General features: G+C 38.6%; 1 protein-coding gene across 1 annotated transcript in view; it reads left to right on the top strand.

Moving 5' to 3' along the window:
• The first annotated feature begins 3,915 nt into the window (after window positions 1–3,915).
• The window catches only part of LOC124159121, a 34,226-nt gene continuing 20,363 nt past the window's right edge, over window positions 3,916–17,778 (top strand). Inside the window, exon 1 of the mRNA XM_046534689.1 lies at window positions 3,916–4,278. Coding sequence (XP_046390645.1) covers window positions 4,136–4,278 — 143 coding nt within the window. The 5' untranslated portion in view covers window positions 3,916–4,135. The remainder of the gene's footprint in view (window positions 4,279–17,778) is intronic.

The following is a 17,778-nucleotide window of genomic DNA, read 5'->3' as shown; positions in this document are numbered from 1 at the left end:
GCTCTCCTCTCCCTCCCTATATTCTCACGTGAGATTGTTCAAAATTCGTATTTTCGGTGTAAATGCGTTAATAGTATATGCTTCCTTGCGCATGATTTATTAAAGAAAACAAATTCGTTTAATTATTTTTATTAAAGATTAGTTGAGACTAGTATTTAATATTACTAAGATAGTAATCTAGAATCACATTTAACTGCTCCTTGCGAAAAAAAATATTACGTGATACTAGCTAGGACCCGTCCTCTCCCCCACGTGAGATTGGGTGAGAATCGGCTTGACCTGCTTCTTCCCTCAAACGCCACACGTAATTAATGGATGCTACCAAAGGGATCGAAAAAGTGATAGTGCGATTCAGACTTTACCAAAAACTCTTTGGACCTATTCTTATTCCATCCATCTTCGGTTCACATTTCCACACCATAAAACATCCCACTCTGCATTCGGCACGCCTAAAACATAAAATTCTTTCCATTCCTGCCCACTTGAGCTAGATTTACTTTTAATCTAGTTAAATCCATTATTTTGTAAAATTTAACTAAACTATTTTCGCTTATACTTTCCTGTTCATCAAAAACTAGCATTACTGGAGCACAAAGTTGCACATGAAAGTACATTGACGAGATATGTTTCGTGTTAAAAACCTGAGTCGGTGGGCGGCTGACATCTCGGAACCTGGCGATTCAAGTGTTGGGACTTCACTGAGGTCTTGCAATACCAACATGACTACCACATAAAATTTGACTAAGGATAAAGACTTGAATAACGTTCTGGAAGAGATAGCCTCGAAAGTGGAACATGAAAGGATACAAACCCTCTCCGACGGTAGAGCTTTTCACCCTTTTATTTTTACTTCTTTTTAAAATCTTTTTTTACCTCTTCCTATTCTTAGATAGCAAGTTGAAATTCCCTCCGAGAATTTTTTGCCTTGGCACACAAGGCGTCTTCACAAAAAAAATATCTTTAGTTCACTAAAAACTAAAATGATGAAAACGGCAGTGAATATTCTGGAGTAAAACCTAAAAAAGCGAAAATATTCTCCCCGGCGGGGAATCGAACCCCGGTCACCCACGTGACAGGCGGGGATACTACCGAGGACAAATTACCTTGTTTTTGAACTAGTTTAGCCACAAAGCCAATACCATACCAACTGCTTTCCTTTCCTCGAATCACAGTCAGGGGAAAGAACGGGCCCGATACAGCCACTACCCACCCGACCAAGCCAATGAATTTTGAACGGAGTTTCATGCCTAAGAATAAATTTTAAAAGCTCTTTTAGTAAGTAGGTCTAATTATGATGCGTTATTGACCATGGGAAACAATATAAAAAAATGCGAGGAGAAAAAATACAGTAACATTTTTGGCCGAACCAATCTCTTTTCCAAATAAAGATCTAATAATATAACACGTCATATCTTTATCTCTACTGCTAAACATCAACGGGTATACAGATTAGAGTATTATATTTATAATATTAAAAGCTATCCAAACCCTCATAAAATAAATTTGAATGAATTGTCACACTTTGAATGTGTATATTTCGTGGCTCTATCATTTGCATACCAGTATCAAAAGTTGGAAAATCCTTTTTGCGAATCGTGGCTGGGCGCGACCTGACTCATCGTTTCTCCGAGAAATTTGGAAGCGTGAATTCTTTCATCACGTTTCTAGAGTGAGACAGAAATTCGAGGCCCAAAAAAAGATTCTCGCATATTCGAATATACATGGTGTTTACCGTTACGCTGTTCGACTCTTGCCGAATTATTGTGTGTTTGCTCTTCCTATATTTCGAGTCTCCACCGCGCGTTTTTCCCAGAACCAGATCCAGATGAATTTTGCGAGATTGGGCAATGAGGATATACCCTTACAGTTGGATACAAATAGAGTCTTTGGCCTCTTTTGTGACAATTGTCTTCTTCAATTCATAGAGAAATGTTTAACATTTTTGTCATACATCAATATTCGCTAGATGTTAAATTTTTGGCAACGGAAGAACACGTGGACGAATGTAATGGCTACAGAAGGAATTGAGTGATGAAGACATATTTAACAGGCCATGAAAGAAGTGAAATATTAGAGTTACAGAGAGTGGAAAGATTGAATCTGCATCAAATCAATCCCAAGACTGTTGATTCGGATTAAAACATTAGCCCCAGCAAGCTAATTTTTCTACTGGATTGTGGAAATGAGAGGGTCAAATTCAGTAAAGTAGCAGTTTAGACAAAGGTTGATTAAGTTATAAATAATTTCATTGATATTCAGACCAGCGCACTCAGGTCGTAGGCAATGCAGCTCTGCCCACCGTAGTCTACGGCATCCCGAGTAATTTACCAGCTCTCGGACAGGAACAATTTTCGATTCTTTGCTCAATTAGTTGTAGATGTACACTTCATTGCAATGAAGGAAGAAAAACTTGAGACCTCAGATGGCTGAATGGGTTCATATCGTAATTTTTGTAGATATTAAAATTAGCTGTTAGTATTGGTAAGTATGAGTAGAGCACCAGAATGTATCGTTATTGTGTCTCGTATGAATGGTATATCTGAAGTTCAATCCATTCATTGTTTTATGGATGTAACCAACCTCTCGGAATACCTATGGGCTGCAAATTAGTGAGATTATTGGCTAATTTTCCCTACGATATAAGCAAATTCCTTTCGGTCTCCGGAATGACGAAAAGAGTTCTATCAACATAGCAGAAATTGACAAACCCTTTTTTTGCAACGTGTACTATAGCAATGAATCTGCAATTTCTGCATGCGATAGCTTGCAATTTTCTGGCACACCTTCTGTGCATCAATGCATCAACTGAAGTGGAATTGTGGCAGAGAGGAAGATCTACAAGTTTAACCTTTTAAAGTCCATACTTAAAAAAACCTCCATCAGACCATTTTATGTGTCACTTAAAAAAGAGAGGACATAGAATGGGAAATGCGAAGACAGACAGAATAGGATAAAAACCAATCCCAACATTATTCCCTTGAAAAGGTGATCAGCAGTCGGTCGCGAAACGTCGGGGCTATCTCCTTTACGACACGCGGCATACACCCGTAAGTGAGTTATTTTTATTCATCATGAGCCGCGAAAGCTTAAATCAAGAAAATCAGACAGAATAGGTTGAGTTGGAGATATTTTCCATATCTCAAAAGCTGAATTCAGGAAATATATCTTTGGACATGAGCATCGCCAAAGCGGATCAGAAGAGGCAGCTGTACCCTCTATGGACAGATTTCGTTAATGCATTTCTATCCAAATGCCTCGTCTAATGGAGCGAAGGGACCAAAGAGAACTTGCTTGGGATTAGGTGAAATGAAGGGGTGTAATACACCAATCTTGGGATTACAACTGCTGAAAGGGTCAGAAACAAGGTGTCTTGCCCCCCCCATCCTCAGGTGTTATGATATAAATACTTGCGATGTGGTTGGTTGTTTCTGTTTGGCCTCCTTTGTTTTCAAAATCCAACCTTGCACGAAACAGCCTAACTCCGGATGCTATACCTACACATTTCCAAACAATAGACACGCTGCTAAAATAGAATGATGGAGGAAGAACTTTGGATAAATTGAGAAGGGCACAAAGAAGAAGAACCCGATAAAGAAGAACATCAGAAAAATGAAGGACCCAGCGTGGGACAGGGAGCAATGGTGGATTCCAGTATACCAATATTTGGATTTAAGTACAATGTACGAATGAAGACATGCTGCAATTTCACTCGCATAACCTCTTAGATGGAGGAAACAAACTCAATTCCCCCACCTTTCTAATCCAATAATATATACTTATGGGCAATCGTTTCGAATGGGCGGAAACGATCGTGTGTTTCTTTCAACACCTGTGTGTCTCTCACTCCCTCTTGGACACAAGACGATAAAATATGGGGTAATCTCGTGGAAATCAGCCGTCGAGGGCGCGCAACGTGCAGGTACGTACTGGGATGACGAGGCCGCTATCAACCACTCCGAGGAGAGGTGCAATGATAATGCGAGAAAGACGGGCCCATCCGACCGACTGACCGACTGGACGCCACGATCGAACACAAAAGGTGCGCTCTCTCTCGCAATTATTGCCTTGGCGTCCGCTGCTGTGGCCGGGCAGAGACAAACCGACGCACGGCGCTCGACGCTGATTCACTGGCAAGATGGACGGCTCTTCCTCGTCCGTGCCCACCATGAAGGGTTGGCTGATGGTCGAGGAGGTGGACGGAGATTGGTCCGTGGTGTCAGGAGACGGGGCGCAGAGAAGATGGGTCGTGCTTAGCAACGGAGTCCTCTGGATACGAAGGTATGTTCACGTCACTATCAAAGGCATCAAATGTCACAATACACCAAATATCATGGACGTAATACTCCCACTGCATCGGTCACATTTTGAATTTTTCTTCACGCATCTCCTCTTAAAGATATGATCTCGTCCTTTCCCGGAGAATAAAGTCTTGTAGTTGAACTCGGGCTCTCCACCGGGTTAAAGTTTCCATTGATGCCGACGTTTCAAACACCGAGTCGATTTGCGAAACTTGGGCGTCAATGGAGACTTTCACCCGGTGGACAGCCCGAGTTCAACTACGAGATTTCTTAAAACCTTAAACGCCTCCATAGTGAGGACGAGAGTAGACTAGAGGAGTTTCAGGTGTGGGTGTGGAGAAGAATGGAGAAAGTAAAGTGGAAGAAAGAGGAATGACGATGTGCTGGACATTGTGGGTGAGGAGGGGCGGTTTCTAGATGAGATACGGAAGAGAGAGAAGATATGGATGGAGGTAGTACTTAGCGGGGAGGGGATGTTGAAAACAGTGTTAGAGTGAATAGCGTTGGGTAAACGATGGAGAGAAAGGAATAGAATTTTTAGATCGAATGAATTGGAGTAGGCCTTATTGTGAATTGAAGAGGGAAGTACATGAAGGAAGGGGACGCTGCCTGCAGAATGCTCCTTCAGTACTCCTACCTTAATCTGTAAAAAAACTTTGATTTTTAAAAGTGAAATATTCAAGGTAGTTGAAGCAAATAATTATCATTGCCTGTACATCAAATACGAAAATTTTACTTCCGAGAAAATTCCTGCTTAATTTCCTTGTTCGACTCTCAGCAAAATGTTGACAAGGTTTTATTCTATTTAGTCTGAAAATTTTAATATTTTTAAACAAGTTTGCGTTACGAAAAAGAGCTAGTTGAGCGGGAGTGATGCTTCAACTCAAGATAAATTTACAAAAAATGTTTTACCAATCACCGCGGCTAGTCAGTTGCGGATACGAGTGGAAGTGTTCGTTAGTTAATGAACATATCCCCTTCCCCACGGCAGGAATCTCCTTAGCTTGAAAACTTGGACCGAGGTCGTGGCTAGGAAAAGGGAGGGGGAGGTGGGGTTCATTAAGAGAGGGATATCAATTTGGGGGAGGGGTAATTTGTACGATGCATACTTGAGGCCGTACCTCCCAAAAAATTACTATTATCTCACTCCCTCTTGGACACAAGACGATGAAATATGGCGTTATCTCTTGGTAATCATAATCGTGAAAGACAACATGTTTATGCCCTTTCAGCAGTTGTAAAACCAGAATTGATATATTTCATCCTTTCATTTCACCCAATCCCTAGCCAATTCTCTTCGTTGCCTGTACTCCGTTGAACGAGACATTACAGATGGTAGAGATACATTAACGAATCTGTCCGGATAAACTGTTTTAAACGATGAGAGAAAACGAATTCTACGCTTTTGTATTTAATCAAATGGCTTCACCTAAGATAGACATCGATGCATTGTCCTCATTTCGGAGAGGGGGGCGGGGATAGGGGCATAGTGATCTAGACAGAAGAATGGCGTCTGTTCCTTTCTTGTATTGCATCTCATACGGCTCGGCATATTGCAGAAAATTAAAGAATAAAATTTGTTAGGTTCACTAATATATCACTTTATTGATATAATAGAGCTTATTTTTTCATTTACCGTAGTAGAAAGGCTTCACACAGTCAAGCTTGAAGTCATCTGTTGAATTTCGGCATATTGCTCTTAAATCTCTCCGAGAACCCTCTTTTTATTCCACTCCTTCCCCGTTTTTCATACATCTTTCCCTCTATCTCGGCTTTGAGTGTCCCCTCCCCACTATGGGCTCCGCATACTCACCCTGCCTTAATCAGGCATTGAATCTCATTAGAAATAAAGACCCTCTGCTTATCAAGATGCATTTTAAATTCACTAGAAAAACATGACTTCCAAACTTTCGGGGGTCAGATTCAAATTCCAAAAATGGAAAATAATATACATCACACGTACAAGTTGAAGGCGAAAAAATATTTCATTGAAAAAATGTCTTCACAAACTTAAAATCGAAAGATTCGGGTTCATTGCGTTTGATTGCAGCGTTTTATTTTCCGTCGTGTTTACTTCGCATGATCTAGCCGCTTCTTAGCTGGCCTTGATTTTGCCTCAGTCTGTAAACCAGTACCGGTGCTTTTCCACTGCTACACTAATTACCTCTCCTCCAGAGGCGCCTATTAGCACGGGATGGACTCAAAATCGCGTGTCACTTCATGTGTACATTTCAGCTCCATGGAATGCATTGGTCAATCTGGATGTCAAAATAACTTCGCGTAACAAGCGTACCCAAAGCCAACACTGCTTCTAAATCGGACGCAACGTTTTGGTATAGCCAATGACAAAATGTCAAGCATCACTTTAAGAAAGGGTACGATGGTTACCATAAACCCACCGTGCAGCATCTACTTCCACACCGAATGACACCGTCTCCATTTCATTAATGGATCAATCAGTTAAAATAGTCACCTCGTCCCTAGGTCAACGGCCTAGTGACAAGTAGGTACTTAGCGGCTGATATGGAAAGATGGAAGTAAGGAAGTTGGAATTCTTATGAGGGAAAAAAACTGGAAAACAAAACACGTATCTTAAGGTGCAACTCCAAACGTAAAATGAAGGAAGAAATTCATAAAAATTAGGTTCTCCACAAAAGACTCAATTCGCAAAAAGAGAAGGAAATTACCGTTCTGAAAAAGTTACTTCCGTCTCACTTCGCGAAATTCTGTTGAGCTTCTCGTTAAGTTATCCACGGTTTTTCGGTAATGATTTATGAGCTCTTTTGGTAGGGTGTTCTATTTCTTAATGTACCAATTGATGGAGGATAGTTCATCTTTTACTACCGTGGTCTATTTTCATTGCAACGATAATCTATCCCAAAAAAGGAGTTACTTCACATACTCTATTTTTATTTGGGTGAGTTTCGATTGGTAGTGTCTCATTTCATCCACAAAAACGTTAGGGTAACTTAATTTATAACAATTGAACACAAGATGAAATTGAATGGAATCCGCTTGGTCCTTCATTAAATTAGAAGCTAAAATTCGCACATTTGAAAGTCCAACACCGCCATCATTATTCGGGATGACCACGATTATGGGATTCTCGTATACATTTTTCGCTAGGAAATTGAAAATATTTTCCTTTACGTCCGTGAAAAACAGCTTGTGATCGTGGGCGTTCCACATGGCAATTGTAATGTTGATTGGAATATTATTTAAACGTGCATCCTTTGAAATAATTGTATTTTTGGTTTCCGAACAGTGTGGAAACATAACTTGTGTGCAACATGCCCAAAAGGCAACTAAGAAACCATGGAATGGGCAAAGGATATCTAATTGTACTGTGAACCGACATATGAGCTAGTGTTAGATGTTTTGGGGTTCATGTAAACCGGACTGGAAAAGGGGAGTGAAAAAAATACGTTTTTATTGATAGTGTTTTGAGTGGGGCCAGTTCTTCTTCCAGTATCTAAGTGTTCATGGAGAACGCGAATAGATTGTCTAAATTAAGAAGGCAATCCATCTCCCATATGTCATCGTTTCCGTTAGACTTAGAAGTAGATTGAGGCATCATAAAGATTTTCCACGTGTATCTTAAAGGTTTTTGTTTTGGTTTTCAAAAATAAGTCTGATATCTTGTTTTTATTTGGGTCACTATTTTTGTAAAATAAAACTACTCCCTCCTACGCTTCGTAGCATGTACATGTGAATCTTCGGAATTCGTTTTTTTTTAGCAGATCATACGCATAGTCAAGGTCAGGTCATACTTAAAGAATTAGGAAGGAAAGATCTACATAATTATGACCGGCGATCGGGAGATTTGGATTTTTAATCCTAGCAAGGCCAAATATTTTTCATGACGAACTTCATCCTTGATTCAACGGTGTCATGTGAGATGTAGTGGAACATGTTACGAGGATTGACAAAGAAAACATTTCTGAATGTCCACTTAGAATTTTAATTGAGTACCATGTAATAATGGATGTAATCAATTAAAAGTCTCGGTGGATATGGCAAAATCTTTTCTTCATTAATCTTCATCCTTGCTGTATATAATCATAGAGTAAGTATATATACTCGAAGAATGTAATTACTCTATGATATAACTTAGCACTGGTGCGCGTGACTCACTTGTTAAATGCAGCGAATTCCGATTCTAATTCAATATCCATTCGCTTTTCCTACTTCAAACCACCCGTGAAACACTTTTTCCTCAAAATTGCTCCTCATACGCTCGATCGAGTCCTCGATGGCTTTCACCCAAGCTTCCACCCTCGCCTGTAAGATCCTATTGATGCGTAAGGAAACGTGTCTTTCAAACTGCGTCATAAAGCACGCTTCTCAAGGAGAGCGGGATTGTGACACATGAACAGCGGCGCCGTATGACCAACGTCACCCTCGCGATCGCCGATTCTCTTCGAATGTGACTCATCTAATAATGAACGCCGCGCGGAGATTATTAGATTTCCGAACGGCTGGCGATAACAGATCTTCTGGGTATCATGTCATACACTCATCCCTTATCTACATAAACTCCACCTCCTCGTTGTCAAATCAGTTTCCCGTGGCGGAGAACGCAAATCCAGTATGCTCCTACTATCCACGTTTTCGAGTATTCTTGAAAATGGGATGTTTCATAAAATACGAGTTCAATGTTCTCGTAAACGAAATAAAAAAATGTTTTATTCCGACCATTTATTTTCAGGTGCAACTAGTTTCGACGCATAGGTGTCATCTTCACGTACCCGAAAATAAATTGGTGAAATGTATATATGTATGAATAAATAAAAAAGGTACCTGAAGATGACGCCCCTATGTCGAAAGTAGTTGTACCTGAAAATAAATTGGTGGAATACAACACATTTTTAATTTTCATTTACGATGAAATAAATGCCCACAAGTTTGAGCCTGACGAAAGAGGGAACGATGTTATTGAAAACTGTAAACAGTGTCAGTAATGTGCCAGAAACTCCACCTTTGAATGGATTTAACTCGATCTTCATTGGGTAAAGCCACGTTCACAACAACTTAACTCGGCGTAAGTCAATATCACCCGGACTTGTAAGTAAAATATCCAGCCTACCACAACTCAGAACGCTCATCCATTGAGAAATTGATTTCAGAGAACTTTTGATAGTCAAATGTCTCGCTGTAGATATTGCTACCTTGCTTGTAACTGGGTAAGAACTTGTGCTCCTGATGCAATGAGTCTTTCAATTAGAGTTACGCTGCTTTAAGTTTTTGTGTACCAGTAGACGCTCTTTTCAACTTTTTACGCCTCCTTTTTACGCCTAATTTAGTCAAGTTAAGTCGTGAAGGAAGCCTAAAATCATGAGATAATGTCTGATTAGGTAAAATAAAGCCGCTGGAATATTTCAAATATCCTTTCCTTGAAAATTGTGGGTGATTGAAGAAAATTGAAAGCACATTACTTATACCCATTTCAAAAACTAGAACTGAAACACGATGCAATATCAAAAATCATTTGAAACAGTTCGTTTTACACTTTATTAATATTTGAACAAATTCAAGAATTCTCAGCTAGAAAATGTATTTTTCCACTTCAATTTCATTCTTTTATGATATTCGCGTGAACGCCTTATTTTAGGTAAAGATGGGTTGCTAGAATTACCGAAAAACGTGAAATATTTTTAGATTTTCTTTATATTCGATGCATGAGAATAAATGAAGCTATTGCCATGAACGCATCATAACAATAGGTCGAAAAACATTAAAATTCTTTTTCAATACTAGTGGTGAGCTACCTCAACGGTGTGTATGTTGATAGCTATTGTTTTTAACTTTTTTTGTTGCCTATTTGGTGAATTATTTTTAATGCATAAACATCCAATACAAAAATATGTTCCCGCTAATCCAGGAATGCCATGAATGTTATTTGGCAATGTTCCAAACAGTAACTATGCGTGAAGGACGTAATAAAGTCAGTATAAATTTTAATACTGATTGTGAGATATATAGCATTTGAATGGATGTTTTTTTTAAACGAATCAAAGTGATGAAAAGAAGTGTTTGCTGTGGGTGCGACGTGTATGGGTGACAAAGGGGGCAGGAAAGAGGAAGCAGAAAAGGATACCGAACAATAGCTATTGTACATAAGTGAATGAAGCAATACTTTGATGAGTTCAACGAGGAGGTGTGCAGAGGAGCAGGCACATCGGCGTTAGGCGAGATGCAGCGGATGTGTGTACATCATAAAATATTAAAATTGTACCTACTGCTCACTTTAATTAATGTAAAGATATAAGCTTGCACACCACCTAAGCCTTAGTGCTACAGGTGTTACGAAGCCGTCGTCAATATCAAAGTAAAGTAATCAAACGATAGATACACAAATGACTATTGTCGAGATGGTAAAGTTATTTAGAATTACGTAGACATTTCACTGCCAATGGTTTCTACGAGCACTTGACAAGCCTGCTACTGTGTTTACATGTCCTCATTGCAATATACAAGGTTTTTACTTCCCATTACCATTACGAGATTCCACGACGCTGAGGTTGAAAAAGTTTTATTATTTATTATAGTATTCTACCGATTAACGTAGATTTCCATGGAGTACTAAGGAGTAGTCTGGAAGCCTCCCTTTCCTTCAAGCACTGCCTTATTCAATTCACTGTAAGGCCTAATCCCTTTCAATCTTTCTAAAAATCCTATTCTCTTCCTTACCCTCCCTCGTTTATCTAACATTTCACCCTCTAACACCGTTTTCAACATCCCCACCCCGCTAGGTACTCCATCCCTACCTTCTGTCTCCTCCGTATCTCATCTAAAAGCTGCCTCTCCTCTCCCACCATATTCAGCACTTCCTCCTCCCTCCTCCTCTCTGTCCATTTCAGCTTCTCCATTCTCTCCATACCCACATCTCTAATGCCTCCGATCTTCTTTCATCCTCCTTCCTCAGTGTCCACGTTTCCGCACCGTAGAGCTACTCCCCAGATCAGTTTTAGAATACGGGAAAAATTATCTCAAATTATCAGGACAGTATTATTTATATAAATGTGGATTGCTATTGGAATATAATTTTCGTTCTGGTAGAAAAATATGATTAAATGCAACATAGTAAAAGGCGTGCGGCAGGGGGTGTTAGGACACCAGCCGTTTACAGCTTAAAAAAAAAAAAATGTAGTACTCTTAACGAGGTTGGTACTAGCGTTTATTAAAGTCCTTTATGGTTCGGGGGAAAAATGAATTCCCTATCTATCCGTTCGGTAAAACATCTCTCTTAATTTATCGCTTCTACCGGACCTGGAAATATAGTGTGGCTCTAATATTATCTTCTCTGTGTCGCTCTTAAAGATATCCATTCTCAATTGTTCAAGCAAAATTTAATTTATTAATTATTTAAGCAAAATTAATTTATAGCTGGGTAGTACACGTCATTCGCAGGGCTCGCTTTGGGTGAAACAGGAGTGCAGGAACTGCATTTTAGGACGTTTTGCGTGAAAAATCTGGTGCGGCATCACATTTCGTGCTTACAATTAGTGGTATCACGGCATTTTGATTTTAACGATTATTTTATTCTTCTCCCATATTTTTATTACCATCAACATTACTCGATTTTGTGCTCAATATCATGGGTACTTGTTTGCCTAGTAATTGGTGGAATCGTGAATGTTGTGTACGTAAAAGTTCAAAATCTTCGCTCATCAAGTTCGGCGTTTTTTTCAAAAAAGTTTCCGAATATCTCTATTTATTTCATTTATACTGCCAAAGTTACCTGAAGTTACCACAGTTACCTAAGCTTTTTTAAAGTTTTGTTCTCCATATTTTTTTCTATTCTATTCAATATATTTTGCCCGGATGATTTTCAAGTGAGCGAAAAACACTATTATAAAAAAGAAATGGTTAATTTAAATAATACTGACCAAGTCTCCGGAAAATGGGACGCTATACGCATTACGAATAGTTATTTTTTCGATCAATACATAATTAAACCGCAGGCGGTCGATGAAGCACGCGTGAGCCATAAGAGTTGTAGGATCATCCACGTTAAAAAATACTCAAGCGATAAGATATTCATTCACATTTGGATAAGTTAATCCATTCTTTCGTCAAATGAAATTTAACACATCGCAGAAGTTAATCTATCCTGCAGTTCTTTGGATAACGGCATTTTGGAGGTCGTATTCTACAAATATCGGATTTTTATCTCATAAACTTAATCGGTGTAATCGTCTGATTCTTCAATTCAAAGTCAAACCTTCGATCTCATGATGAGCTTGGTATGCAAAGGCATCTGCCAAAGGAAAATGAAATGAAAATACAATATCAACAAGAAATCAACAAACGTCATTCTTGCACGACCCAATGCGTAGAAAATAAGTAGTTTTTTACGAAGGGGAAAGTCAAAGATTTGTACGTCACGGACCACAGTTTTAGTTAAAAATTCATATTCTTGTTTTCAAAATTATAAATACGGTTTAGTTACTTGTGAAAGCACATTATTCTGAGGATTGAAGCATGCTCTCTGCTGCATAGTATGCAGCTAAGATTTACCATGAAAACTCATACCGCTGAGTGCAAACGGAAGGTTGGTTTGATACACCAGGATAAAGCTTACGGAGGACCAAGCGAATCGTGAATAATGATGGAAAAAATTCACTAAAAAGATCCAAAGGCTGTTTCCATAAAATTCCAGCGCCACTACTTTCACCAAGCACTACTTTCACTAAGGCTATGAATTATCTCATAATAACATCATAAATAATAGCTTCAATACAGAAGTCGATTTTTATGATACGATTGTATCGTATTGAAGAGCCGATGTTCTTGGCGAAAATAACATCTTTGACAAATTTGAGCATGGTCAACGGTCAAGCCTAATCCAGGTAATTCAGCTGTCATTAATGAGTGTCATGGAAAAAAATTTCCGGTAACTTAATGATATTCTATTGTAATGTATTGCCGTGAAGCTTTAACGAACCTGAACAATATGTGTGCATAAAACGGCTTGTTTTTATGCTAAGCATCATCGTTATATCCCAATGATGCTGCTCCATCGAAACTTTGGTCATGTGAATGTATTACCTTTTCTTGTAACTTGTAAAAGTTTTATTGTACAAATTTGAGGCATTTCTATTCGCACTTATTTAGTGGTTGCATAAAATTATCAAGGCTTTGAATTAAGTTCAAAGATTAATTGTTTCAGACAATTATAATACCATATTTTCGTCCACCTTAATTATTTAATGTCCTTAAAAATTCAGAGTATTAAATAAAATGTCTCCCATCCAAACATAATCTCTGCCTCCTTTCCACCCATTGGCGCAGTTGCATCGAGCAAGAAGAAAAATGCCCCGACTGATTACGATGAGGTTAGGACTGAGCGATGGAGAAATTCAATAAAGCACTGCGCCATAAATTTCGAAAGAGAGGAGATTTATCGAAATATTGCCAAGTTTATCACAATATATCGGTGAATCACATCGCATTCCGCCTAGCATATCAATGAGACGCCTCAAGCATTCGTAATAATCGTATCCCGTGTAGATGATAAGATTGAAGCCAAACATAACAAAATATCGTTTTGCGATGTTTCCGCCGGGTTGAGCATAAGAATACCGATAAGGAGAGGTCATTGCGTAGTTGATAATCATCGCAATATATGTAATTTTTTCAGGAAATTCATGCGTTAAAAACTTCAGAGATATCTCTAGTGTGCAGAAAGTAAGATTTAATATCTTTACCTTGGAGGTAAAGGACAGTGTCTGTTTTCCCAATTTTCCAAGAGAGCAGTTTTAAGATATTTTATTTAACAATTAATTACTAGAAGGTTAACAAGTTTACAAACATTTTTATCACCATGTCATTGGTAATTTAATTTCTAGTAATTACTGGTTATATTTTTTTTAATCTGAAAACTGCTCTCCTGAAAAATTATGAAAATGGACATAGTTTCCTTCAATTCCGATGCACAGCTATAAAATTGTTAATAAAATATTAATTTTCAAGATTTTATATCTATAATTTTAATTCTCAACCTCAGTGTGTAAGTGAATATCGATCTTCCTTCTGATTTTTGAACGAAGCATAAAACTCTCTACTATGACTGAGTTGTGTAGAACTGTAGGGTAAAATCGTAGCTTACCTTCTCTTTCTTAATTCCATTGATCGTATGAGAGCGATAATTGCAAACCAAACAATTTTTTTTCGCTCCCTCCGCTTATTATGTGTAGGCGGGCGACTTCAAAAGGTCTTTTTAATTGAAAAGATTACGCCAGCACGCTGGCGGACGCTGGAGCGTCCGTAACGACCGCTATCGAATGAATCCAGTGACTATTGGGTATATCGAAGGAATTGAACCCGTAGTACCCAAGCCCATGAGGAATAACTTTCGCAACCTCGAGATTGTTTTCGTAAATTTTGCGTAACAAACACTGAAGAAGCCTATTTATTTCATTTTTATATCTTGTATGATGTTAGGCACACTGTGGTGGAAGTTCTTAATATAAGTAAAATTGGACATTGCAATATTTACACTGTGTTTTATGTTGACACTACTCGTTTCGTTGCTACAAAAACTACACACTTGATAATGTTGTTTGTAGCAACAAAACGGGTAGTGTCAAAATAAATCTCATTGTCAGTGGAAATATTGCAATGTCCAATTTTACTTGGGCTTAATTTTTAGCTGAAAACGCTCACTCCCGCATATTTATACGATTTTTATCCGTAGCTGAACGTGGATAAACCATTAAATAATAAATAATCACATGCCTCTTAATAAATTTGATGGTTTGAGGCGTTACTGAGTGGAACTTACTCATGATGGATAAAAAATTTAAACTTTGTTTTTCCACAGAATATATTTATAATTACACGACCATGGTTTCGACGCTCCGCGTCATTCTCAAGCGACAAGTACAGTCGTACAAGTCGACAAGTACTGTACTTGTCGCTTGAGAATGACGCGGAGCGTCGAAACCATGGTCGTGTAATTATAAATATATTCTGTGGAAAAACAAAGTTTAAATTTTTTATCCACATGCCTCTTGATTTTGCCCTTGGGAGTGTGGATAAGGCGAAAGAGAATATCAAGGTTTTTCTTCGTTAGTGTTGTCGGTATTCATTCCTCATGGTAGGTGATTATAGTTCCTGGTTCTTCCTAAAGTTTGACAAAAATTACATATTCAGGAGACTTCCGCTACGTATTTTGCAGCCAAATGCAGCTTGAAACCATTTATGATTTGAATTCAATAATGTATTCCCTGAATATATTTAGTACGTGGTGCCCCATTTAATTAATCTTAATATATCCCTTTTGGAAAGAGGTGTTCTCTCTCTCTAAAGTTATTTTTCAAGCATAAAGAGTCGCGTCTCCAGCTAATCAGATATCATGCATCATTTTCGACTGTAAAATACTTATCCGAATATCAGATAAAGTAGCTAAGTGAATTACCTTAGGCTCTTGAGAGAATTAATTTCTAACTGTAATTTGAATTCGGTTATTTATTATTCCATAAAAATTTACTGAAATCGGTAAGCAGTCCTCAACTCTCATTACGGGATATCTGACCATTTTATGCCTTCTTTCGAGACATTTCGTGAGACGCCAAACTTTTGATTCTTCAGAATTAGTTTTTTTTATTTCTTTTAAAATTTCTGAGAGTTTCAATAGTGATCTTCAAGCTATTTGCGGGGATCTGGAGATGGTATCGGAATGAAGTCGAGAGCAAGTTAAACAGAGCGCGTCACCAATGTGATAAGAGGACAGAGAAGTCCAATTTCACTCCCACTGATTCATCTCCTCCATTAATAATGACCTTGGCGTTAGCCGATTTCATCCACATGGCTGAGAATCTTATTTTTTTCATACCAGTGCTCTAGTGACTCAGTCAACCTAGTTTTCATGGCTGAGAACTAAGTTGACTGAGAAACACGCACGTAAACAACGCGACAATAGATCTGCAATTAATCACGAAAGGCATTTCCTTCTCTTCACAATGCTTTGGACCAATTTATCGCTTCAGATACCTACTAATAGCAACATAAAATTAAAACAAAAAACGCAATGCAACTTAGAAAAGAAAATGCGGAAACAGAAAAAGTTATCGAGAGCACGAGAGGGGATTGCATTTCGGGGGGGTTCATCTGAAGGAGGCCCTTGGAAAAGTTTGCTTAGCAAAAAATTGATGAAGCCCGATTATATTATTTTTTGCTGGAATATGCTCGCTCCCGAACATTTCTGCGCTTTTTGTCCCTGGCCGTACGTGGAAATACCATTAAAAATGGTATGGATCTTGAGTTTGCTTCTTTGGAGGAAGTCCTTCACCTTACTTCCCAAATTTTCGAGGGGGTGAACCATGACTCCCTTGCTCGCAACGCCATCTTTTCACACCTACATATTTCTTCTCTTTCACATTCTTCTTTACCTGATTCATATATGTTGAACGAGGTCTTACTCTTCCATTCTTACAATCTACTTGTCCCACGACGATTGTCTTCATTAGGCTGTCATGTCTCAAGATGTGGCCCACCAGGTCATTTCGTCTTCTTGTTAATGTTTTCATGGAACTTCTCTATCCTATTCTTCTTAGGACTTCCTCATTACTAACTCGGTGGATCCATTTGATCCTCATAGTTCTTCTGTAGCACCACATCTCGAAGGCCTCTACCCTTGATTTCTCCGCGGCTGTCATTGTCCATGCCTCACTTTCGTAGAGAAGCATACTCTTAAGTTCTGATACACAGTTTCCTTACTTCTATGTTTGAATTTCCCGCTTTCAGAAGATCTCTTTTTTGGTGGCCGAAATGGCATACCTACAGGATTAATCATTATTACGGAAAATACTGAAACAATTAACCTCACTGATTGAAGGTTTTCTACTGTTAAACCTCAGGCACAATTTAACAATGCCAATACAACAAAACAATGCCAATTGTTTTAACGTTATCGCTTTTCACAGCTACCTCCAACTTATCTCAGCAGCAGATATCTATAAGCTGATTTACGGAAATTTTTAGAACCGGTAACATTCAAAATACACTCAGTAGACTATTGTGTTGCTGTTTAAAATTTGCTGAAATATATTCCAAACCATTTACATTTTCTTTCATATCCCCTGGAACTCCCGACTGACTGCACTAAATGCCACAAATAAAATCAATTGCACTTAATAATTATTGAAGTTTCGTCGTGTTTGTCAGGGTAGTTAAAATTCGGAGCCCCGAAGAAAGCAAGAACTTTGCGGAAGTGAGACAGCGAAAGAAATTTGCTTCATTTTGGACCAAAACTCGAGAGAAAGACACATGTACTCATATAAAGGGTGAAAGGGAGTGTTGTTGTCGAGTAGCCGTTCTTAGGACAATCGGGTCCCTGAAAAGAGGGATCCAAACGTTAACATTAAATGGGAAGCAGAGGGGAAATTACAAGAGGGCTCCAAGAGAAAGACGAAAATAAAAATTAATTAAGACTCTGATACGGCGCGTGGTGTTGTATCTCTCCTACTTAGGGTTT

Source organism: Ischnura elegans, chromosome 5 (genome assembly GCF_921293095.1).
Source record: "Ischnura elegans chromosome 5, ioIscEleg1.1, whole genome shotgun sequence".
Lineage (NCBI taxonomy): Eukaryota > Metazoa > Arthropoda > Insecta > Odonata > Coenagrionidae > Ischnura > Ischnura elegans.
The sequence above is the reverse complement of the archived record's forward strand: the minus strand, read 5'-3'. Positions and strand labels throughout refer to the sequence as shown.